Source organism: Mesoplodon densirostris, chromosome 2, assembly GCF_025265405.1.
Source record: "Mesoplodon densirostris isolate mMesDen1 chromosome 2, mMesDen1 primary haplotype, whole genome shotgun sequence".
NCBI lineage: Eukaryota > Metazoa > Chordata > Mammalia > Artiodactyla > Ziphiidae > Mesoplodon > Mesoplodon densirostris.
In genome coordinates this window covers 150878365-150905712 of record NC_082662.1, presented here as the reverse complement: position 1 = coordinate 150905712, position 27348 = coordinate 150878365, and the positions used below count along the sequence as shown (strand labels likewise).

At 39.7% G+C, this 27348-nt stretch overlaps 1 protein-coding gene across 1 annotated transcript in view; it reads right to left on the bottom strand.

The window, feature by feature from the left end:
* NIBAN1 (niban apoptosis regulator 1) overlaps positions 1–27348 on the bottom strand; it is a 161253-nt gene that overhangs the window by 22643 nt on the left and 111262 nt on the right. Inside the window, exons 6-8 of the mRNA XM_060091144.1 lie at positions 8666–8781; positions 1944–2048; positions 1475–1637 (exon numbers count right to left, since the gene is read on the bottom strand). Coding sequence (XP_059947127.1) covers positions 1475–1637; positions 1944–2048; positions 8666–8781 — 384 coding nt within the window. The remainder of the gene's footprint in view (positions 1–1474; positions 1638–1943; positions 2049–8665; positions 8782–27348) is intronic.

The following is a 27348-nucleotide window of genomic DNA, read 5'->3' as shown; positions in this document are numbered from 1 at the left end:
GAGTGAATAATTTGAAAACTGACTATATAAGAAAATTGCTGATAAACAATCACAGATGAGCTGGCATGCTTTCCCTCTGAAATGATGTTCAGTGTGGTGTGCTTTTGGGGATGCAGGAATGCAGAGCCATAGAATTTTATCCTGTCGGATTCCTCAGAGGTCATCTAAGTTCTCTTGTGTGAAAACACGCAAACTTCTTTCTTTCAAGGGCCAGATACTGAACATTTTCAGCTTTGCCGCCCCTAAGGTCTCAGTTCCAACGACTCAACAGTGCCTTTGTAGCATGAAAGCAGCCTCAGCCAGTACATAAATGAGTGGGCACAGCTGTCTTCCAATAAAATGCTATTTACAGAAATAGGTGGCAGGCCAGCTTTGGCCCAAGGGCCACAGTTTGCTGACCCCAATCTCATGGGCCCTTGTGATTTCAGAGGAGGACACTGAGGCACACAGAAGTCGAGTGACCTCCCTGAGCACACGTGACCAGCTAACATTAGAGCTGGGACTATAGACGGTTCCCTACTTAGGATGGTTTGACTTACGATTTTTCAAGTTTACAGCGGTGTGAAAGCAATAGGCGTTCAGCAGAAACTGTACCTCAAATTTTGAATTTTGACCTTTTCTGGGGCTAGTGATAAGCAGTAAGATTCTCTCTCGTGATGCTGGGCAGTGCCAGCAGCTGCAGTTCCCCATCAGCCACCGCAACACGAGGGTAAACAACCGATACACTGACAACCATTCCGTACCCAGACAACCTTCTGTTTTTCATCTTTGGTACAGTATTCAATAAATTAAATGAGCTATTCAACACTTTATTATAAAAGAGACTTTGTGTTAGATGATTTTTCCCAACTGTAGGCTAATATAAGTGTTCTGAGCGTGTTTAAGGTAACTAGGCTAAGCTATGGTATTTGGTAGGTTAGATGTATTAAATGCATTTTCAACTTAAGATGGGTTTATTGGCATGTAACCCCATCGTAAGTGGAGGAAGATCTGTAGGATCCAGATTTATTGACTCTAAGCCAAAAGTTTTTTTCTTGTTAAAGGAAAACCCATTATTCACTGATTCAGATATTCACTGTGAGTCTGCATATACCAGGCATGGTACTAGGCACTAGGGATACCTGAGTGAACCAGAGCAGCATGGCCCTGCTCTTGGAGAGCTTACAGCAGGGAGAGGGCAGGAGCAGAGCCATTATAATTTGGTATGAGAAGTGCTACATCGGGAGAGGTGCAGGATCAGGATACACAGGCACCACTACAAGGCAAGCAGCAACGCTTCCTCCACCCTGTGTCGTTGAAGTTTCCAGGCGGAGGCCCTTAAGAGCACCACCAGCACGCTCCTATTTCAAGTGTTATCATCTCCTTCCAAGTCCCTCGTTTAACTCTCCTCTGAAACTAGGAATTCTCACTATGTGATGGAGCCTTAGATACACAGCTTATTTAGTTTGTAGGAGCGTGGATTATCTCCACTGACCTTTGATCTTTCCAATTAAAAAGTTCTTTGAGTTCACAATCTGATCCATGTCTGAACGGATGGTGCCTTCCAGGTCTTTCGTCAGAGCCCTGCATTCCTCCTTCAATGCACTTAATCCTTCTGAAACTTGATGCCGAACCAGGTTGTAGGCCTCTTCGAGGAGCTGCAACAGAGAACAACACATAAATTGGGGCTCTGTCGTGCGTCAGCACGTGAGGGAGTCAAGTAGAGGCGGGTGGGTTAATCGCAGACAATCGCAACATAAACAAAACTGCACACACATTCTCATTTGTCTTTCAAAGTTTGAGTCTGTTTGGATTAGTCCTCATGTAAGTGAGACTGAGCAGACTGGGCAGTTCTCCACCCAGGGAAGGAATTACGTATTAAAAAAAAAAAAAAACCCTAAAAAGAGAAGGGAAAGGAATGTTCACTTTGAGCAGCACAGCTGCAGAGCAAAATCATCGCTTACACCGAGCCAGGCCCTCTTTCTGTCATTCTTCTTCCCCTTCATTTTAGGCAGGATGTCTGTCTGAAGGGTTGGCATGAGCTCCTCCATCACCAGGTTACTCAGGATCTGTTAAGAGGAAGAGAGCCTCAGAGCTGGTTCAGTTGGTGACGCCTAAATCTCAGCATCAGGCTAACTGAAGGTGTCATAACTGGCCACCCCCCGTCCTGGCTACATAAGATTGTCCTGTGCTACATGAAATCTGTTAGGTTAATAGTTTAACTCTGGGTCTGAGGCCACACAAATCTCTAGGAAGACAACCCTAGATGGTAAACGTTCTTAAATATCTGCAAGGAACAGTCACACCTGTTGACATTTTCCCACTGGAAAGGACAAATTCCTCAATTCAAACTTCTACTAGTCAAACTAGAAGAATCTAGCCCATTTAGGATAAGAGGGGGAACTTCAATTATAGATAAGGGTATCCTTAGCAAAATTGTGACGGGGGTCAGGCTTGGTTTGGGTGGCTTGAGTTCTTGTCTGTATCCCCTGACACCGTCATTTCCCCTGGAGCTTTCTTGGGATCTAAGTGTCTTCATGCTCTTTGTCCCTACTGCACCCTGAATCCCACCTCCATCTTGTTTAACGTTTAGAAAAAGAAGGGAATAACAAATACTTTGGAACAACTGGACATTGGTGGGATGAGTAGAATATGGGCGGGGGTTGTCTACAGTTTTCAGGGTGTTTTTTAAAAAAATATTGGTCCCAAGTCTTTCCTAAAATGCTGAGGTGAAGCAGCATTTTTGAGGAGTTTAAGAAGAACTTGACATGTGCAAACTCCATAGAAATCAGCAAGTCCAAAAATCAGGTTCAAGTACATAATCAATAATTCATGAACCTCATCTTGCCCAGTGGAGTAAATTCTTGTTTGGAACACATTTGCCCAAGAGTGATGCAAGTGTTGGCATGGGGAGAGTGAGCTGAGAGAGTAAGGACACTGAAGCCAGAACTTCAAATCAACGGGAAATATTGTCTTAGTTTAAAAGTATTAAATTCAAGAATCATAATAATTGTCCAAATTCATCCTTTTGCAGAGATTGGCTTGAATCTGAGCATGAGCGTGTAAGGGATTTGAAAGATGAAAATGTTATACTGTCCAAAGAAAAAGAACATTCCATTTGGGTGGGCTTATAGTTTTCTTTTAGTCTTTCCCATACAATGTTCCAAGAAATTTGGTTCTATTTTATAACTTAAGGGATTGGAAAGGAAATATGTCTGGAAAAAAAAGGAGGGGGATGGGAGTAGGGTTGAAAGCGGGGGGAGGGGGTTGGTGATGAGGGAATAGCTCTGGGGCAGGCAGAGGCCAACTCTGTCTCATCCCAACAGCTCTTCTTCCTGTAAACGTCAGCCCCACCACATCCTGACCTTGTGAGGATCCTCACCTGTCCAGGATCTGCTCTGAGCTTCCCTACCTTGGTTAGCCCTCCATGAGCAGGGTCCAAAGCCCTGGGGCTATCGGAAAGAAAGTAGCTAATCTAATAAAACCAATCATACTAATGAAGGAGTTTCCCCAACCTTCCCTCTTCAGAATAGAATCCACTGAGTTTTACCATAAGGAACCTAAAGATATCTCTCGTGCTTTAAAAAAGGGTGTGTGTGTAAATTTAATTGCTGGGATTTAACTGGGAGATTTTAAAATTCCACCACACATGTACGAAACCAAACCTGGCATTAGGTTGATCGAAGCCAAGAAACGCAGGCCCGCTCCCTGAAGGCCACATCACATGTTACCTTCCAGATGCTGCAGCTGTGAGGAAGGTGTGAGGCCCAGAGAGACTGCCCTCCTTCCTGAGGCTGGCCCCATGGTGTGATCAGGCTGTTGGCCTTGTGCCCTTTGTGTTACTCAGCAACCATGGGTGAAAGAATCCATTTAAAAGGGTCACATTCAAGGTCATTAGACAAAAGCCAACCTATGGACAAGACCTAAAAAAATGTGGATAGGGCTTCCCTGGTGGCGCAGTGGTTGAGAGTCCTCCTGCCAATGCAGGGGACACGGGTTCGTGCCGTGCTCCGGGAAGATCCCACATGCCGCGGAGCGGCTGGGCCCGTGAGCCATGGCCGCTGAGCCTGCGCGTCTGGAGCCTGTGCTCCAGAACGGGAGAGGCCACAACAGTGAGAGGCCCGTGTACCGCAAAAAAAAAAAAAAAAAAAAAAAATTTATGTGGATAGTCTTCTGGTCTTGAAACCACCCTGATCTGTGGGAATTTTGAGCTGTTCTCTTGGCCCATCTGGTTAATTTAAAGGCAAATAATAAGTATACCACATAGCTTGTACTTACATTTTACAAAATGCTTTCCCTCATGACTTCATTTGATACATTTTTTATTAAGTAGAAAATATATTGATGCTTTTACTGGTATACAAATATTTTCACCTTAATAGTCTGTCAGGCAAGTTATTCTAAGATATTTGCTTTGCCTAGACACTTGCCTAAAATAACCATCACCACGAGGGCATGCCATACTTGCTGTGTGAGTCATTACTATGAAGATAATAATGTAACAATGCTGAAAATCTTCTGAATACAGTCCCCTAGGATAGAAGGGGTTAGGACAATGTTATGATTAAGTTCTTAGCAGACATGAAAAAAAATGCAAATAAATTCAGTGCTTCAAACAAAAGATGTCATATTCTCAAACTCAGTTATGCTATGCCCTTTTCTTTAACTACTTGGTAGCTTCTTTGGGGCGCTGACCTCTTTTTCCTGTGGGTCGTAGGACAGACACTGCTTCAGCTCCACGTGCAAGCGGTTACAGTGAAGCTTACCCTCACCAGGCCCCACACAGGAAAGTCTTGGAAGTTATTTCCTTTTACCAGCTTCTTAAAGGATCACCTGACATGGCTCAGAATGCATATCTGTCACAGACTGGCTTTGTGACTTGGGCCAACTTCTCTGAATGTTCTTTCTCTCGCCTGGAGGGTATTGGACAAATTATCCTGAAATGCCCTTCCAGCGCTCACATCTTATGAGTCTGTGATTTCACCAAAGAAACTTAGATCCCTGGGGGAGCAAAACTTCATGTTGGGTCACTTGATAACTCCAGATTTTACTGATTTCGTCTCTGGTTTTTGTTTTGTTTTGTTTTCCCCTGTAAGGTATTTTTTTATACAGCAAAATTAGCACCTTCCTGTGACTGCTTTGTGCTAATGCTTTATGATGTCCATATATGAACAGACCCACATATGTACCCACACACACTTCTAAGGCTGCCTTGTTCTCTGGATGCTTCTAGGTATGTCTTGCCTCACCATGATGGCAAGGGATGAGTCATTTCATGCTTTTACACCTTACAGCAATTCACACCCATCAGCCCAAAGTAAAGAGCAGAAAGTCAACAAAAGAAAACAAACTCAATACTTAACTCCCAGAAAGGACTTAGTACCTGCTTTCAATGCAATCGTGAAGGAATGTGAGCTGATGTGAGATTTTGAATGAAAGAAAAAATTAAGTACCCTAGCTAAACTCAAGGAGCTAAATAACCGTTTAACTTGGTATAGTCCCATGGTTGATGTTGATCTTTCACTGGACCAGAAGTCGGAAGCCATCATTTCCTTTGCCATTTATCCACTTAGCATGTGACCAAAACAATCAGCTCCACAAGGCAAGGACCATGCTGCCTTGTCCATCTCTGGTTCCCTAGCACCCAGCATAGTGCCTGGAATATAGCAGCTCAATAAATAATTGTTGAATGAATACAACTGGGCAAGTCACTTAATCGCTCTATTCTTCCCTCAGTTTTCTCATTTACAAAATGGAAATAATAACTGCTCTACATATCTCATGAGATTGATAAAACGAACAGAGTGGGCTTCCCTGGTGGCGCAGTCGTTGAGAATCTGCCTGCCAATGCGGGGGACATGGGTTCAAGCCCTGGTCTGGGAAGATCCCACATGCCGTGGAGCAACTAAGCCCGTGGGCCACAACTACTGAGCCTGCGCGTCTGGAGCCTGTGCTCCACAACAAGAGAGGCCGCGATAGTGAGAGGCCTGCACACCGCGATGAAGAGTGGCCCCCGCTTGCCGCAACTAGAGAAAGCCCTCGTACAGGAACGAAGACCCAACACAGCCAAAAATAAAAAATTAATTAATTAATTAAAATGTGTCTTAAAAGGAAACATTATAACACCAGGTTTTGGTTTAAAACAAACAAACAAACAAAGAAACAAAAATGAACAGAGTTAGGATTTGAACATAAAAAGTACCATACAATGGCATTTTAATACTGGTATATCTATTAAATATTCATGTTTATATAACAGGCCAATCAATGGCAAATGGTTCAGCCTCCCCTATGCCTTCATTTTTCTTTTTGGCATAAGTATGGATAGTCCTTAATCCTCTCAGATGTATAAATGGATGTGCTTCCTCCAAATATCAGAAACCAAGAATTGATTAAAGTTCTTGAGTAAGTCTCAGGATGGGAAATAAATGAGTTTAGAATCCACCAAAAAAATAAAAATAAAGAAAATAAACAAATGGGACCTAATGAAACTTAAAAGCTTTTGCACAGCAAAGGAAACCATAAACAAGACCAAAAGACAACCCTCAGAATGGGAAAAAATATTTGCACACAAAACAACTGACAAAGGATTAATCTCCAAAATTTACAAGCAGCTCTTGCAGCTCAGTATCAAAAAAAAACAAACAACCCAATCCAAAAATGCGAAGAAGACCTAAATAGACATTTCTCCAAAGAAGATATACAGATCGCCAACATACACTTGAAAGGATGCTCAACATCACTAATCATTAGAGAAATGCAAATCAAAACAATGAGGTATTACCTCACACCGATCAGAATGGCTATAAGCAAAAAATCTACAAATAAATGCTGGAGAGTGTGTGGAGAAAAGGGAACCCTCTTGCACTGCTGGTGGGAAATGTAAACTGATACAGCCACTATGGAGAACAGTATGGAGGTTCCTTAAAAAACTAAAAATAGAACTACCATACCACCCAGCAATCCCACTACTGGGCATATACCCTGAGGAAACCAAAATTCAAAAAGAGTCACGTACCACAATGTTCATTGCAGCTCTATTTACAACAGCCAGGACATGGAAGCAACCTAAGTGTCCATCGACAGGTGAATGGATAAAGAAGATGTGGCACATATATACAATGGAATATTACTCAGCCATAAAAAGAAATGGAATTGAGTTATTTGTAGTGAGGTGGATGGACCTAGAGTCTGTCATACAGAGTGAAGTAAGTCAGAAAGAGAAAGATAAATACCATATGCTAACACATATGTATGGAATCTAAGGGAAAAAAAAGGTCATGAAGAACCTAGGGGTAAGATGGGAATAAAGACACAGACCTACTAGAGAATGGACTTGAGGACACGGGGAGGGGGAAGGGTAAGCTGTGACGAAGTGAGAGAGTGGCATGGACATATATACACTACCATCGTAAAATAGATAGCTAGTGGGAAGCAGCTGCACAGCACAGGGAGATCAGCTCGGTGCTTTGTGACCACCTAGAGGGGTGGGATAGGGAGGGTGGGAGGGAGATGCAAGAAGGAGGGAATATGGGGATATATGTATATGTCTAACTGATTCACTTTGTTATAAAGCAGAAACTAACACACCATTGTAGAGCAGTTATACTCCAATAAAGATGTTAAAAAAAAAAAGAAAAAGGAAGAAGAAGAAAAAGAAGGGGGAGAGGAGGAGGAGAAGATTCTGAGTCATATGGTAAAACAGTAAAGAACAGCCCACTACCATGAGTAAATGTTTTTGGCTTTAGATGTTTAATGACCATACAAAGGCAAGACACCATCTGGCATCTTCCAAATATTGTTCCCTAATAACAAATTTCACACTTGTTATTCTGGGATATGAGGGGAAATTAAAGAATAGCATTCTTGGACCCTGTATGCCTTTAATTAAATAATGCCCATACTCAGCCTCCTCTTCCTGGCTGAATCAGCTATGTGATTGGTGTCCTTATGGAGGATGAGGTCATATCATGAAATACAGTCTCCTTGTAGATTTGTAACAAAGTGCCTGGTACCAAACCAACCAAGACACTTAGCCTATGACTGACATTTAATCAGGGTCTTGGGAAATTATACTGGACCACAGGGAATAGAGTACCAGAAAAGGTAAATGAAACATATAGAAAACTATCTAATGCTTTCGAAATTTGTTTCCTTTAATTACTTCATTTATAAATCATTCCATAGATAAAGACAGCTATTGGCCAAATACTTTTCCAACAACATCTCATCTAATTCTCACAACCCTGCAACACAAACATTGTCATTCCTATTTTTTTCAGAGGAGTAACCTGAGACTAAGTTAAATAAGGTTGGCAGGCTTTAACCCAAGTCTTCTGACCTAAAGCCCCACCACACAATTTGCACTATGCCACACTGCTCACATTTGCTTCTAGTCTGGAAGCACGAGGTCATTTGAGAGAATATGCATTTTCCAGAAAGAAACTGGAAGTAGCTCTTCCATTGCAGTTGCAGTATTTTGGGCTGCCCTATTTAGTACCTGGTCTGGAGGTCTTTAGAGGTGTCCAATAGTTGGCTGACCAAACACTTCTAGACAATGAGAGAAATGGCCTTTGGAACCACATCCTCCATGCTTGCAACTTTTTTAATTTGCTTGTTTATTATGACCCTGACCTCCTACCACTCAGATGGAAAATAGGATCCAAAATTCTGAGCCCCTTGTTACCTGGACTTCATCCCCAGTGATCATTTCCCACGAGCCATAGTGTCCCTTCTCCTGTCGGAAGAATTGCACAGCTTCTAAAAAGGCTTGGACTTCAAATGTCGTCTGCTTCATATAATCTAAAAGAAAGAGGCAAGGGCATTTAGCAAACAAAACCACTTTATTTTATATTTTTCCATGGTTCAGAGACCTAGCATTACCTGAATATTACAAGGGATAGAATTATGAGACACAAAAAAGTTAAGCAAGTACTGAATTCCAAATTCATCTGCAGGTGTATATCACATGACTTGCTCACTATACCAGCTGATTAATTCTATCAGTTACTAGACATGCTGGTTATGACTAGAGCAAATCTATCCCCCTTTATCTCTCTTGTATTTCCCTCGACACCCAGGCACTTAGTGGCTTTATGCCACCAACTATAACACCTCAGTAAGGCACATTATTCCTCTAAGTGCCTCATGTACCCAAGGTATCCCCTCCCAGTTTCCCAAATAAAACTCCAATTTCTCTGTGACCTGATATCAACTTTCTGTCAAAAGGACATCAATATAATAGGCTGATTTATACAAATGAAGGATAATAATTGCTAACACATATAGCAAGATACTGTTCTTCTAAGCATGTTACATATTTCATTGAAACCTCACAAAAACCTCTGAGGTGAGTATTATTATCATCTCCAGCTTGTAGATGAGGAGACTATAGCACAGAAAGCACAGAAAGGTGAATTAATTGCCAAAGGTCATATACCAACAAGGGTATGAACTCAGATAGTTTGACACAAGAGCCTGCTTCTAAGCACTACACTATACTACCCCACATACTAGTTTTTTGATTTGCCTTTCCAAACATATTGGATTTTAAAAGGTGTTATATCTGAGAGGTAATATCCTACCACAAAGGAATAGATACCTAATGGTATAGGATTTTTAAGCATGCTAAATGGCCTTCCTAGAATTCCACAAATCATACCGTGCATGTAAATACCTTCATTTCTGCAACAGACTGAATGCTTGTGTCTCCTAAAATTCATATGTTGAAACCCTAATCCCCAATGCAATGATATTTGGAGATGGAGGCTTTGGGAGGCAATTAGGTCATGAAGGTAGAGCCCTCATGTTGGACTTAAGCCCTTATAAGACAAGGCTCGCTCTCTTGCTCTCTCTCTCTTCTCTTTCTCTGTCTCTTTCCAGACACTGGATCTGCCACTGCCTTGATCTTGGACTTCCAAGACTATGGTATTTTTGTTAGAGCAGCCCAAACTGACCAAGAGAATTTTCATCACATAAAACTAGCTCATGCGGGCTTCCCTGGTGGCGCAGTGGTTGAGAATCTGCCTGCCAATGCAGGGGACACGGGTTCAAGCCCTGGTTTGGGAAGATCCCACATGCTGCGGAGCAACTAGGCCCATGAGCCACAACTACTGAGCCTGCACATCTGGAGCCTGTGCTCCGCAACAAGAGAGGCCGCGATAGTGAGAGGCCCGCGCACCGCGATGAAGAGTGACCCCCACTTGCCACAACTAGAGAAAGCCCTGGCACAGAAACGAAGACCCAACACAGCAAAAATAAATAAATAAAATTTTTAAAAAAATCTTAAAAAAAAACTAGCTCATGGAGGATACAGTGATAACCGAATTATAGAAATATTAGCAGGAAAGTGAATTTTAGAAATAATCTAATCTAACAATAAAGAAATCAAATCTTAGAAAATGGAAATAAAGTAGGCAAAGTGAAGTGACTGAAAGGGTCAAGTCTCCTGCCTCCTGCTTCTCCCCTAATAGGACACAAAGTTCTCTTGCTAATAGCATATGATCTGTATTAATAGAACAATATTAGATAGGTCAGTTGAAGGCAGCTGATTCACTGGTGGGGGGGACGTTCAGAGCTTTAAGCCAGTAGGATTGCTCAGTCAAGGACTCAATGGTTGATTCGGGGACTGAGCAGAACTAAAAGAGCATCAATCTGCTCTAAAAGGGGACAATCAATTAATGGATTGTAGATGACTCTTTTGAGATTGGCTTTCTAGGTCATAAACCTCAGGAGCGTGGAAAAGAGAAAATACAACTCAAGGAATAGCCTCTATAAGAGTACAAGCAAAATTCTTCACAGTGAAGATACCATGAAGCCCAGAAGCTCCACCTTCAAAAATGTGGAACAGTAACTGACATTTCTAATATCAACATAAAGATTTAGTTAAAATCTAAATCAGAAAAAGGGCATGTCCCAAGAATCAGGTTTTCAAATTGAAGTGTTTTCTTCCTTGTCATTTATTTATTTATTTATTTAGGTTTGGCAATTGATTTAGTGTTTAATCTTAGAGGTCTGGAAAACACAAGTTAAGGTCTTGGTATAAAATTGACAACAAGGGGGCTGTGATATGGGGCTCAGTACACTGGGAGGAACTATACCAATTGAGATGGAAACTGTAATTACTACATTGAGATTCAAAACTGACTCATGTGCTCTTATTTTTAACAGCTGTTTTCATTTCCAGTCTAAGGAAACAAAGAGATGGAAGAAAATGTGGTACTTAGATGGAGTGAGTATTGCCAGACCCACGAGCCTGGGAATGAGGTTTAAGTTCTTCAAGTCCTTACAAGAAGCATCAATTTACTTCTTTCTCCCCTAGCTGACCTCAGTAACCAGAGGAGGTATCTGAAATCATGGCCATACCATCTATATCTATATACATATATATGTAAAGAAAACTATGACACTCCCTCTGATGGTTGCTTTTTCAAAGACCTTTAGAGAAAACAACTGAAGAAATGAGATTTGGAGGCAATGATGTGGGAGCCAGAGAGAAGTCAAGGAAGAAGTGGAAGAGCTAGAATGCAGCAGTGGTGCAGGATGAGGCATCTTAATATAGGCGGAGAAGAAAAGTATTAGCAATCAAATGAACCATAAAGGAAATTATAGTCATTGAACAGTAGTAATGAAGTTTAAAAGAATAAGGGCATGAATCTCCATTCTGGACTCTACCATTAAGCCAGACTTACACCGGATTTTAACTACTCTTTTTCCTTATGGTAAAAAGGACCTAATCACTGATTTCATCATTAGATTTTTAGATTATAAAAGGATTAAAGTAATTTATAGAAAACTTTTAGAACACTACCTGTCACATAATAAGTTGCTTTATGGATATTGGTTCTCATGATTATAAACAAAGTCCAATAGAAACTGCCAGATCATTAAGGAAATAAAGACAAAGGTTTGCTTTGTAAAGGACAGAGCTACATTGCAATGCTCATATGATCTTCACTTCTTCTAAGTTGTTTGCAAAGGCATTGCTGAACTCAGCCAGAATGTACAGGTGTTTGAAAGAAACCAGATTTTCAGTTATTTAATCTACTTCCTGCCACAGATCCCATGGGAACAAATTCTGGGATCATAATCACCCATGCTCCTGCCAACAGGAACTTGAGAGTTAGTTCCATGGCCCCCAGAATCAACAATGGTTTTTGATCTTTCGGCCCTCTCCTGCAAGCTGACTTAGAAAAATGGCAGGCATCAGCTCAAACTCTACTTTTCCAACATGCTGTAGTCATGAGGATGCTCAAGGAGACAGACGTGCTGGGGAGAACTTAGGCATCATTAAATGCAGCTCCTTCAATTTACGGATGAGGAAACTGGAAGAAGAAATGGTTAATTTCTTAGCTGAAGGTCACACAGCTGGTCAGAATCAGAGCCAAGAGTTGAAAAAGTGGCTCTGGCACGTCATAAGCAGCCTTGGCATTCATGCTTACTTAAATCATAGACTATGAGAGTTAGAACTGATCTCAAAGGTCACCCACCCCAAGCTCTTTTCAATGCTGGGAGCCTTCAGAATCCCTGAGACACTCATCCAGGCTTAGCTTGAATATTTCCAGTGACAGGAGGCTCACAATTTGATGAAATAGTCTTTTTTGTCACTGAACTGTTGTAATTATTTGAAAATTTTTCCTTCTGTTGAGCCAAAATCTGTTTCCATGAACTCTCATTAATCCTGCTTCTGCCTTTCAGAGCAAAATAGACAAGTTTACTCTTCTTCCATATGGTAACTAAAACATAGCTGAGTATCCTTATTTTCCTGCAATCATTCTTTAAACAATATAGTTTGGGGATTTTTAAAAACTTGGCCCTCCTTTTTTCTTCCTTCCCTTAGTGACCAATTTGAATCTGTCAATATCTTTCTTAAATTTGGACCTAGACTGAATACAACACAAAGAGTATTGTCTAACTAGTGCAAATTAGGTAAAGTAGAAAGATCACTTTCCTTTTTCTGGTCCCTAACCTCTTTTTTTTTTTTTTTTTTTTTTTGCGGTATGCGGGCCTCTCACTGTTGTGGCCTCCCCCGTTGCGGAGCACAGGCTCCAGACGCGCAGGCTCCGGACGCGCAGGCTCAGCGGCCATGGCTCACGGGCCCAGCCGCTCCGCGGCATATGGGATCCTCCCAGACCGGGGCACGAACCCGTATCCCCTGCATCGGCAGGCGGACTCTCAACCACTTGCGCCACCAGGGAGGCCCCTTAACCTCTTTTTTAATCAACCATAGCATACTGTTGGCTCATACATTTCCTGTAGTCCAATAAAATCCTGACAACTTTTTCATAAAAAAACCCTTGTCAATCTAAGCCTTTTCTAACCCATACTTCTGCTTTTGATTTTGAAGTGCAGGCTTTAACATTACCCCTATTAAGTTACAACTTACCGTGATCAGTTCAGTGCCCTAGAGCCTGCCAAAATCATTTAAAAATTGTAATTCTGTCCCCAGACTCCCTTTTACCTTGGTATCATTCGAAAATTTGGTGGGCTTAACCTTCTGTGTTTCTATCCAACTCACTGACAAAAACATTCATCAGATCAAAGGTGAGGACAGAGCCCTGGGAAACTCTAAACATTTTAGGAGACATGTGGGAGACATATCTTGGCCATTCACTCAACAATCACATCCTCGGGACCAAGACTATTATTGAAAATAGAAAATAGACTATGTCTATTTTCCTTATTCCCTCCCTAGTTCTAATCTGTGCAGCTGCATGGAAAACTCATATTTGGGAGACATGATTAAGGACTTTTGCAAGGGAAAGAAAGCTTCTCTAGGCCCCTTGGGGACAATTATTCAGGGGGCCAGCCAGAGAGAAATCGTTTTTGGTTTTTTTCCACTTATATGGATTTACTGCATGTCTGAGTCAACTGAAACGCCAAAGCTCCAAGGCCTATGTAGTCATTCTGGATTTTGACTCTGGCTGCTGTGTCGGGACTCCCTGACTTGGGCTGGGTTTGGAAGCTGCCTTGTTATTTTATTTTATTGGTAAATGGTGCCAAGCCATATTAGCTGATCTTCCTGGTGATTTGTGAAAGTTATGTAACAGCATTACTCACTACACTGCTATGGGGTTCATCTCACTAATGTATGCTTCCAAACTGTCTTCAGCTTCAGGTCATATGTTGTCTTTTTTTAGGAGACCTGCGGCAAGGCTGTTTGTCCTAGTTTCTCTTCCAGAGCAGAGAAGCAGCACTGGGGAAAGTAACCAACATTTACTGAATACTATCATGGAGTATGAACCATAAGAGATGTTTACACAGACTATCTCATATAATCCTTCCAATAATCCCATTAGGTAGGAATTCATATTCCCACTTTAAGGCTGACAAAGAAACTGAGTTTCAGAAAGGTTAACTAATCTGTTTAAGCTAGTATATGGACAAGCAAGGCCTATTTGCTTCTAATGTCCTGTTATAACACTCTATGGTTTTATTTTTTATTTATTTTTTGCTGTACGCGGGCCTCCCACTGTTGTGGCCTCTCCCGTTGCGGAGCACAGGCTCCGGACGCGCAGGCCCAGCGGCCATGGCTCACGGGCCCAGCCGCTCCGCGCCACGCGGGATCCTCCCGGAACGGGGCACGAACCCGCGTCCCCCGCATCAGCAGGCGGACTCTCAACCACTGCGCCACCAGGGAAGCCCCTATGGTTTTATTTTTTTAACTTTTTATTTTGAGATAATCATAGATTCACATTTTTAAAAGAAATAATACAGAGATATCCAATATATCCTCACCCAGTTTTCCCTAATGGAAATATCTTGCAAAAGCTATAGTACAATATCACAAGCAGGAAATTGACACTGATTCAATCTAGCCACCTTATTCAGATTTCATCAGTTTTACATGCACAGGGGTGGGGTGTGTGTTGTGGTTTAACTTTTAAATTATTTTATTTATTTTTTTTATATCTTTATTGGAATATAACTGCTTTACAATGTTGTTAGTTTCTGCTGTATAACAAAGTGAATCAGCTGTATGTATACATATATCCCCATATCCCCTCCCTCTTGTGTCTCCCTCCCACCCTCCCAATCCCACCCTTCTAGGTTGTTACAAAGCATCGAGCTTATCTCCCTGTTCTATGCAGCAGCTTCCCATTAGCCATCCATTTTATAAAGTTATTTTAAATTTTATTTCTTTCTCAAAGTTTAGAATCATGTAATTCTGGAATTTGACTATATCACAGGGATCATTTAGTCCAAACCACTCATTTAATTAGTGAGCAGATTGAGGGCAAGACAGAATGTGATATGCATTAAAGAAAACCCTCTCATTGGAATTAAAAATGAATGATGTCTGTTCTAATGAAATGGTAATAAAAGTTTTTATTTTTATTAAAAAACTTATTTATTCATGACCAACTTAAGCAAATATTTATTACCAAATTGTAAATAATAACTCTTATGAGAACTAGCCCCAGGTTTACTTAGAAGTCCCTGAATAGTATTCTGTAAACTGCCAGATGAAAATATTCATCTACTGGCCAAATCATGTCTGTGTTAGTGAGCACAGATCTACCAGGAAGAGAAGAGGAATAAGCCAAGAAAGAATGTACACTTCCTGAAGATCCAGGGACCCCAGAATGAATTATAATGGTGTTACTCTAGTTGAAAATACAAAGATATGAGAACTCACTCTGAGGATATAAAAGCCTTCTTAAATAAATGGAAAAAAGGTGTTTCTATTGTTTTGATAGAATGTTTTAACCATGCAGAAAAACTGTATGCCTCATCTAGCTAAAAGTGGTACATCTCATGAATTTTTGACTTGTCAATAAATATTAAAAGCCTGTTTATTAATACAGAAAATGAAGTGGGGATTACTAAAACAAGTGAAGACTAACCTCATTTCCTTTAAATAAATTACATTGGTAGAATAGCTACCATTGACTTTGGAGACATCATGTATCTAGATTTTAGCAAGACAAATATTAGAGTTTTGCATAATTTTGACTGACACACTGAAGAAATTTAGATTAGTTGATAATGCAAACAAACATAATGAAGTAGGTAAACAGCCTAAATGATGGGTGCTGGTTAAAGGGCTGATGCTACTGACATCTTAGAGGAAAACATTTTCAATTACTTAGAAAAGGTAATATATAGACAAACAGACAGATAGAGATAGATAGGTAACCAGGGTTTCACTTAACTGTGAGCTCAGTACAAGTCAGTGGTATGATACAGTTGTACATAAAGCAGGGGAGGTTGGACCACAGGAATGTGGAATATACCAAAGACAAGGATGGTTATAGATAGATTCTGAGATACACTACTCTGAGCTTATCATTATATACTTCCAGCTCATGCTGAGCAACAGAATATTTTACAAAAAATTTAAAAATAAAGAAAAAAAGGTGGAGTATTCTGAAGAAGACCAAGTAAATGAGGAATCTCACGGCCTTGGAAAGAAAAAACCTAGAGGGAAGAATTCTTTATCTGTGTGAAGATCTGCAATGTAAAAGAGGACTGGATTTGTTCCTTGTAGATTCCAGATACTAGAGTCAGGATAGAATGGTCCAAAGTAGAGTGTGGCAGATTTTGACTCAATATTTTGACTCAAAATTTCTAACAATTAGATTTATCTTAGAGTGAAATAGGCTCCAATAAGTTGTCAAAAGTTCCCCTCCAAGAGGAAGTGCTCCATCAGGGCTGAGTTACCTTGTAGAAGGTGTACGGACTTGCTTAAATCTCTCTATTATATACTATCATGACATTGTGTACCTCCTCACCATAGCACTTAGAACAATTATAATTTCATAGTTGTTAGTATAATCATTTTAATATGCCTTTTCCCTAGACTGTAAGCTCTAGGAAGACAGGAGACTGTTGTTTGCATTCATCACTGCATCCTCAATCCCTGGTCTAGTGTCTGGCACATAAGATAGAAAGAGAAAGAGGAAAAAGAAATGAGGGAAGGAAGGAGGAAAGAAAGAGAGGAAGGGAGAAAGGGAGGAAGGGAGGGATTCAAATACTAGAGAGAGGGCTGGATTAAATCTCCTTATAAATTTCCTTCTAAACTGAGATTTCTTGATTACAAACAAAACCCAAGCACTGCAAATGAATCACATTCTCTTAATGAGTCTTTTCCCTACCGTTGTAAAGAATTTCTGAAGGAAATGGATGTCCTCATCCCAATGCTTCTCAGACTTTGGTGAGCATCACAATCCCCTGCAGGACTTGCTGAAGCAGACTGTTGGGCCCCACCCCAGAGTCTCTGATTCAGCAGGTCTGAACTAGGGCCCAAGAATGTGCATTTCTAACAAGCTCTCCAAGTGATTCTGCTGCAGGTGGTTTACAGACCAGATTTTGAGAAAACAAATTACAGAGAAGGAAGAGATACAGTAGAAGACCGTGGCTCTTGAATGCTTAGGGTCTTAATGAGGGCTTTCCCTCATTATCAGGTTAAGAAATGTCCCCTCTGTCAACTGCTCACCTATTTAACACAAATGAACCCTTCTACTTACTCAAAGTGATGTATAAAAATAGTACTATGATGAAGATTTATCAGAGGTATGTGGATAAGGAGCCACTTTAGGCAGGTTCATAAGGACATCATCTCATGCAACTAGAACTCTACCCGTGGAAGGGAACTCCCACTCACTTCAGAGGCAATCATCATTGTCTGGACATAAATCCTCAGATGCAACCCTAGTTAAACCTCATTTTCCCTTTTTTGGTACTCAGTGGATATGTGGACTATATCTTCTGTGGCAGCCTTCTTTTCTTCAGCATATATTATCTCACTTCATTTTTCTTAATTTTTTTCAAAGTCTCAAAGAGATAAAAATGACCTATGCTCTCATCTCTTCCAAAGAGATGAGAGAGTCTCAAATGCTGCAGAATAGAACATATTATATCCTTTATCCAAATCAGAACTATCAGGTGGGATATAGGTCAGTTCTTGATTATCTTTGTTGACTAAGGAAAGCGATGACAATGATAATTCTTAAAACTTTGTTTGCTTCTGTAATTTTATTTTATTTTATTTTATTTTTGCGGTATGCGGGCCTCTCACTGTTGTGGCCTCTCCCGTTGCGGAGCACAGGCTCCGGATGCGCAGGCTCAGCGGCCATGGCTCACGGGCCCAGCTGCTCCGCGGCATGTGGGATCTTCCCGGACTGGGACACGAACCCGTGTCCCCTGCACCGGCAGAAGGACTCTCAACCACTGCGCCACCAGGGAAGCCCTGCTTCTGTATTTTGTGTCTACATTTTAATTCAGAAGAGTCTGATGTCCCAGTGATTCACCCTCTATTAAAACATAGAACAAAGTTGCCTGATGGGGAACCAATTTGTGCTCGGGTCGTCCTCCTTCCTTACTTTAAGTGATGGCATCTCAGACCGATGCTGGTTGAAACTACTCCCTTCCTTTTCCTTCTTTTGCTCCTTCCCCAGCTCCACCACCCCTACATGTGCAGTCACATGTATGCACACACCCAGGAACAAATCTTTCCCTGGGCTGCGTGAAGTAATCAATACTGGCTCTAAAGGTTTCCCCCAGGGTAACAGAAGGGAAAGTGGGAGGGCAAAGAGACTCTAGACCAGCGCTGCCCGGTAGAAATATAATGAAAGCCACATACGCGATTTTAAATTTTATAGTAGCCACATCATAAAAGTGAAAAGAAAGTTAAGATTAATTATATATTTTATTTAAACCAATATATCCAAAATATGTAAGCAATATAAAAATTATTAATGAGATAGTTTACATTCTTTCTTTTTCTTTTTTTTTTTTACTAAGTTTTCGAAATCTGGTGAGTGTTTTACACTTTCAGCACATTTCATTTCGGACTATCCACGTTTCGAGTGATCAGTAGCCGCATGTGGCTAGTGGCCACCGTGTTAGACTGCACAGCTCTGAATGTTCATGGTTTAAGTTCGATTGTTTATCTGAGTGGGGGCAGAGGAAGGAGGCAATAAAAGAGGGCACGTCACTGCACGCCTGAACTGTATTCAAGCAGCATGATTGCAAAGGAGATGTATTCAGATGTATTCCTACTCTAAATCAATAAAGAAGGAAGAAACCTGACTTTATCTTTAATTCATCATTGCACACATAGCACAGTTCATCTACTAGAATAATCCTAGGAGCACAATAATGCACAAAAATAAGAAATAAGATGACTTGCAACAAGTCCTTATATGGATTAAGGTTAGAGTTTAAGATCCTTGACAATTATATCTCACTCATAAGTCCTGCCCCATGGACAGTGAGGAATCCTTATGGCTTTAACTTTGAGGGCTCTCTAACAACAATGCCGTATCATAATAGTTCTGCATAGTGTGGCTAACCACCAAGACATATTAGATGAGATCATTTCCAAACAGGATACAGCCTTACAACAATCTGCTATATTTGTAGCAGCAAATTGTTCACCCCTCTCTTATGTTCCACCAAAAAGAAAAAAAACAGCTAAAATGCTTGATGGATTTAGGTGCCTCCTGTTCCTATTGTAGACAATCTCAGTAGTTGCTATAGACTTGAATTACATGATGTAATCAACTCATTCCATGGAACTATTTGAAAGAATTGGCCTGATGATCTAATTCTCTTATGGTAAAACAGAGAAAGAGGAAATAAAAAGAAAACCTCAATTCCTGTGTTGGAATTATGAAAGCTTCTGAATGCATGAGAGAAAGAGAGAGAGAGAGAACATGCATGCACATCTCTTACCTTGATGTGTTAGTTATAAGCAAATACCTCTTGAGTATTCACAGCTCTTAATGGTATTTTTACCACTAAGGAAGACATGATGGAATCATAGAACTAGAATGGACTTTTAATGTCTAGTTCATTTCTCTACTAGTAGGGTAGCATTTATTTATTCAATAACTGAAATACTACATAAATTATTCCAGACCTATGATCATTATTCATAATAGTGAAAGCTAATACTTATTAAGTAGTACATTCCATGTGTGGGTTTACAAATCAAAATTAATCAAGTTTAAGTCATTCAGAAGACATTCTCTCAGTCTTTCCATACATCACATTTTAGAACACAAGAGTTCTCGTTCTCAGGCAGTTCTCCCTTGTGGGGGACCTACATTTCTCATGTTACAATTGAGAACATTTCTGCAAGTAGCATCTTCAATGGAGTTAGAAACACCATTGGAAAATCATTATTGTGTCTTCCCAGACCTTTTCTTTCAAGCTGAGTAATACAAGTATCTCTAAGATTCCTTGAAGTTTTTATTTTTCAACCCCATACTTACATTTTTGAATCTCCTCTGATAGCACTCTACAACTCCACATTTCTTAAGTTTTAGGCTGGGCGTAGTTCTCCCTATTTAACTTAATATTAATATAACCTTATTTAATATAACCTTATTTTATACTGCAGCCTGCCCTGACCCTTTCACTTCCAGCACCCTTAAACCCCCTTAATCTCTCCTACTATTTTTCCATAGCACTTATAACCTTTTATCATATTTCATAATTTGCTCATTTACTATATTTATGGTTTATTTGCTCTCTCCCCCATCGGTCCCTAACTAGAATATAAGTGCACAAGAACAGGGATCTTTGTTTTGCTCATTGCTGTACCCTGAGTTCCTAGAATAGTCCCTGGCACGCAGTATATGCTCAATAAATATAGACCTGATCAATGTAAATTCACACAGTTTCTAACTAAGTTAATGTATAAGTATTCATACAGACACACGTTTCTAGCTGATTGGTAAGTATATCGGGCAAGACACAATTAAATGTCTAAATTTAAAATAAATGTTTATTTTATTACAATAGAGAAGAAAACTGGGTTATACTGGAAGTACTCATTCTTTAAAAAGTTTGTTGCTCTTCAGTAGCAAGGATTGGGAGTACTGATTATTTCTGTTTTATTCCCATATTTTTCTAATTATGAACACTAAGTCCACAAATCTAGAATATTCAGAGTTAATGTTCACTCACTTCTCAATTTAAATATAGGTATCAAATATTAAATCTATTTTAGGCTCCTAACACCTTTACCTGTATTTTAAGTTAGACCTCATAATTTTAGATTAAAAAATATTGTGCCTACATGCTATCTGGAGAAAACAGACCCAACTTCCATTTTTTAAACAGCAATTTTATTGATGTGGGTTTATTTTTGATCCCCATTTTATCCCCAATGCTTATTATGGTGCCTAAAATATAGTAGGGGGAAATCTTAAATTATTTATTTATTTTTTTTTAATGAAAAATAACTCTGGCAAACTAGGAAAAATTTGACCGAAGACATTTGGGGGAAAAGCAACAAATACAGTGTATTCTAAAAAATTTAAAAGTAGGGAAAAAGTGATAACTGATTGATGTAGAACTGAGAAAAATCATATTTCAGCCAGAATCATTGCACCTATGGCCTAATCCCTATCATATATTCATTCACTCACCAAACACTGGTTGAACATTTTCTATGTATGAGTCACCGTGAAGAATTCTCTGAATAGAAGGGGAAAAGATTTGGTTCATAGGCATGAAGTTTAGTGTAGGAAATAACGATAAATCCAACATCTCTTCACCATTGTATCCCCAGCACCCCAAACAACCACAGGGCAGATGTTCAGTTTGGTAAAAGTGGTACAAAGAATGGCTAATTATCCATAAGACAATAAAGGGTGTAATAAATGCTATCAGAGAAAGCAAAGGGCCATGGGAGTTAAGAAGGGAAAGGAGTCTCTCTGGTTTGGGATGGGAACGTTTTCCTGGAACAGGGAGCTAAGTGGACAAGGATAGGTTGAATTGCGGCAGGTGGCGGGTGTTCAAGGCAAACGGAGGAGCATGATCCAAAGCAAAGAGGCAAACCACACAGAGCACATACGAACTGTCCTCACCAAACAGCATTTCCTGTTTTCAAATATCTGAGCTACGAAATCTTCAAACCTGCCTGCAGAAAGGGTTTTTTAATTTATATTAAGTGCAGATATAAAATTATGTGGTTATAAAGGCTTCCAAAAGAGTACAAGGCAGTGAGCTCTGGAGTCCAAGAGGCCTAGGGGCTTCCTAACTGTGACCAAGATGCTGTTGTGTTGTATGAGGCACCGTGCAAAGGACTGAGGACAGAGACTGGCACTTGTGGCTTCTCTACAGCTGCTAGTAGCTTTCCTTCCTCTCCTTCACTCAGTGTCCTAACTGCAGCCTTGAGCTTACTTGGCAGGAAAAGCGCACATTACAGGCATACCTTAGAGATACTGCGGTTCGGTTCCAGACCGCTACAGTAAAGCAAATAGCCCAATAAAGGGAGTCACATGAATTTTTTGGTTTCCTGGTGCATATAAAAGTTATGTTTACACTATACTGTAGTCTATTAAGTGTGCGGTAACATTATGTCTAAAAAACAATGTATATACCTTGATTAAAAAATATCTTATTACTAAGAAATCCTAACCATCATCTGAGCCTTCAGTGAGTCATAATCTTTTTGCAATAGTAACAACAAAGATCACTGATCACAGATCACCATAACAATAATAATAATTAAAAAGCTTGAAATATTGCAAGACTTGCCCAAATGTGACACAGAGACATGAAGTGAGCAAATGCTGTTGGAAAAATGGTGCCAACAGACTTGCTTGATGAGGAATAGCCACAAGCCTTCTTCTATGTGTAAAAAATGCAGTATGTGCAAAGTGCAATAAAGCAAAAGCACAACCAAACAAGGTTTGGCTGTACAACACTCTAGTGTATCCCCATCAGTGTGAGGCTGGTCTTTAAAGAGTTTTTATAATCCTCCACTGAATATGACATGTAATAAGTTAATACTTTCTAAAGTACTTTATAAATTAATGCGATTGCAATTGGAATTCCAGCAGGCATTAGGGGATACTTAGCTACAATGAGTGTGAATTCATAAAAAAGACTATATGCCTAAAGTAGTCAAGAAAAATATAACATGAATGAATTGTAAGGGGAAACTTCTCTTATCAGATATAAGAACATACAACAAAAATCTACCATAATAGAATCAAAATCGCATGAACATGGGAATAAATAGATCAATGAAAAATAAAAGAGAATATTTAGATAACCTAAAGATTATATATACAATGGTATATGGCAAAGATAGTAACTTATTCAGTTATTCAATGGGGAAGGTTAGATTTAATAAATGGTCCTGGCACAACTGGTTACCCACTAATATACATATATACACGCGATTTTCAGGCAGACTAGAGATTTAAATATTAAAAATAAAGCAATATAAAAACTTCAAGAAAAATCAAGGGAAACTACATAATAAGCTAGGGGTAGGGGAAATCTTAACAAAGGCAGAAAATCCAAAAGCCATAAAGCAAAAGATAGACAGACACATTTGACTGTATAAAAATGAGACATCTTTGCATGGCAAAATATTTCATAATTAAAGGTTAATGACAATATGATTAAATTGCTCCCAAATCCCTATATAGGTCCTTGATGTATCACATCTAATCTGAAAATATCTTGTTTACATTTATTTCACAGCTTTTCCTTCTTTAAAACCTGTAACTCCTTTGAGAGAGTGTGGGTGACAAAATATGTTAACTGTATTATCAGTGCTAATAAATTAGATTTTTTCATTTTTCTCTGGATTATCTGGAGGGGTTCCATTCCAGACACATGTGTGTCTCCTATTGTAATCATATTTTGTAACTGTAAACTGACAGGTTCCTTTTGGTGTCTGTAATCCTGGTTCATTTAAGAAAGATTACTATTAAAAAAAAAAAAGAAAGATTACTATTACAGAAAGTGTAAAATTTTCTCAAAAACTTTCCCTATGCCTCTGTAGAGAAAAACATCTTTAAATAAATGTGAAATATTCTCATTTTTGAAATATGGGTGGCAAAAAAACCCAATATGATTGGCTAATGACAACAGATAAATGAATTTGAGAAAAATGTTTTTAATGAAGAGATAGAAAAGAGTTACTATCTGAAGATGAATGGATAAAGAAGATGTGGCACATATATACAATGGAATATTACTCAGCCATAAAAAGGAACGAAACTGAGTTATTTGTAGTGAGGTGGAGGGACCTAGAGTCTGCCAAACAGAGTGAAGTAAGTCAGAAAGAGAAAAACAAATACCGTATGCTAACACATATATATGGAATCTAAAAAAAAAAAGAAAACAAATGGTCATGAAGAACCTAGAGGCAGGACAGGAATAAAGATGCAGATGTAGAGAATGGACTTGAGGATACGGGGAGGGGGAAGGGTAAGCTGTGACAAAGTGAGAGAGTGGCATGGACATATATACACTACCAAAGGTAAAGCAGATAGCTAGTGGGAAGCAGCCGCATAGCACAGGGAGATCAGCTCAGTGCTTTGTGACCACCTATAGGGGTGGGATAGGGAGGGTGGGAAGAAGGGAGATGCAAGAGGGAAGAGATATGGGGACATATGTATATGTCTAACTGATTCACTTTGTTATAAAGCAGAAACTAACACACCATTGTAAAGCAATTCTACTCCAATAAAGATGTTAAAAAAAAAAAAAGGTTATTATCTGAATTTTCACAGAGCTCTTACAAGAAAATAACCAAAATAGGGAGTGGGGGTAGAGAACAAAAAAAAGAATGAATGAATGAATGAAAATGGTCAAACATCGATGGACAATTCACATAAAAGGAAATTCACAAGGCCAATAAATACTCTTATCACTCTTTTTCCCCTCTCTCATGATGTAAGCTTTACTCAACTATCAGGCAAATGACAGTTATTTTCTATTTAAGAATGAGCGCAGAAAGCTCCCTGAAGTCAACGATTGATTGGTTTCTTATGCAGGAAAAAGAGGGGCAAATAAATACTGGATAAGATGCTTAGACTCTCTGGTAGTCAAAGAAAGGGCACTCTAAGTATCAAGGAGATTCACTCCCCCACCCCCATCAGCTTGTCACAGCAGAAAAAAAGAGCAAAAAGGCCTATTAGTGACAGCAATGCAGAAACAAGAGTGCTCTCATACACTGTAGAAATGTGAAATTTTACAATTCATCAGAAAATTAATCTGGCAACATCTACTAAATTAAAAATACATTTACCTTTAAAGTTAGTAATTCTACTTCTTTTTCACTGCCTCAGAGAAAAAAGAATATAAGGATACATGCACAAGGATATCTATTTCATCATGAATTATAGTGGTAAAGCAGGAAACAAAGTTAGGGCTGTCAATAAGAGAATGGTTGAATAATGTAGGACACAAACCATGAAATATTATATGGCCACTAACAAATGAATCATAACTATGTCAACTGACTTGGATAGATTTCCATGAGGCCCTATTGAGTAAGAAAAACAAAAATGCAGAAAAGTATGTATCACATACTTTTAATACAGTCTTATTAAAAATAAACAGTGACTATAAAAGCCCCTATAATGTATATATGAATATGGAGAAAAATATGGAAAGATACATATAGGGTTTTTAATATTTTTTACAGAGAAATGAAGAGAATAGGAAGGAGAGAGCAAACAAAAAAGCCTAGAGTTTATGATATCCAATTTATGCATTTATATAAACTTTATATGTCTTTTATATATATATATATAGATGGATAGATAGATGAGAGAATTTTAAATAAAATAAAACAAAAAGGAGGAAACAACATTTGTCTCAAAAAAATCATGTAGTTCACTAAAGCCCTCTGCTGCCTACAAATTGGTCCTCCTCCCACCCACGTTTATCAATGCTGCTTCTCCTCCATGTGATCCTGGGTAAGGCACCCAGCCTCCCTGTGTCCTTAATCTATCAAATGATGGCGGTGGAGCACATGATCTCAAGGTTCTCTCCAGCTTTGGCATCATCATCTGATGCCTCTGAAAACACAAGTCTATGTTTGTATTTCCCAGGTAACCATGTAGCCTACAGAAATAAACCAATAAGGGTCAGAAAGCAGAAGCAGACTATACCCCACTACCTGATTTCTGTTTTACCCGTTCTCTTTTTAAAAATTTTTCTTGACTAGGTAATCAGGCCAATGCTTATTTTCATGTTGCTGTGAAACCATCACCACGGTGTGCAAGCAGGCTCACTTGCTGTACATTGCTGATGTGCTCTGCAGTGTTCACTGAATTTCTGTTGGATGACTTCTGGCCACCAAATAGGCATTTTAAGGGAAGCGCTGGGTGCCAGTTTCATGAACAGCATGGTGAGAACTCCATTGCTCAGCAGGGAACTGAGGCCTGGAACAGGAGAAGGGACGCTGAGCAGAGTGCGTGCAAGACAATCAGCTTTCACTGTTGTCACCCCATCACCTCGCAGTTTTTCAGATGATAATCAATCAGCACCCATGTGTCCGGCACATCAGAGTCACAGGAAACTGGAACCAAAGCTGGAGATTTAGGGCAGAATGGGCTAGGGTGAGATGGCGGTGGGAGGAGTGGACAGATCAGAACAGGGACTATAGACAACAAATAGAGAGAGAGAGAGAGAGAGAGAGAGAGAGAGAGAGAGAGAGACAATAAGAAAAGGTTACAAGAATTGGCCCTCCTTCCCTGGTGGCGCAGTGGTTGAGAGTCCGCCTGCCGATGCAGGGGACACGGGTTCGTGCCCCGGTCCGGGAAGATCCCACATGCCGCAGAGCGGCTGGGCCCGTGAGCCATGGCCGCTGAGCCTGCGCGTCCGGAGCCTGTGCTCCGCAACGGGAGAGGCCACAGCAGTGAGAGGCCCGCATACGGCAAAAAAAAAAAAAAGAATTGGCCCTCTCTTGAATAGCTGAAAATAAACCCAAGAACTGTTGTGTTGGGTGGGGTTGGACTTAAAGCTACAGGGTTAATACAGGCTGGAGTTGTAGACTGAGGAAGCAGTAAGAAGGAAGACATGCCTCGATGGACATTCACAGATACGCAAAGCTGCAGGCAGTTGGGAATATGCAGTGAAGTTCAGTAAGAAGCACACCCCCCCTAAATATAGCACTGGGAGAGGGAGATGTGGGAGACATAGCAGGCAAAACCCTCAAATTTCCAGAGTTTAAAAAAAATTTAACTTTGTGAACATGCTAAAATTTTCAAAATATTATAACATCAATTCCAATCATTGCAAAATTGTGACTTAGATGTCACCTCTTTTATTTATCCTCAGACATCATGAAAAAAATGTGTTTATTAGAATAGAAAATAAAAGAAAAACTGAATACTGTTTATGGGATGACATTACAAACACTGATGTGTCATTTTATGAAAATGTTTTTGTATCTTAAAAATAATTATAATGTATGATATGTATTCAGCATTTACTTTATGTTAGTCATTGTACTAAGTACTCTTTTGCATTATTATCTCATGGAATTTTCACAGTAATTACATGAGGTCAGAACTATAAGTACTTCTCTCTTACTGATGAGAAAAGCAAAGAGTAATAAGGGTAAATAACACAGCACATAAGTGAAGCTCCTAAGTGGTAAAG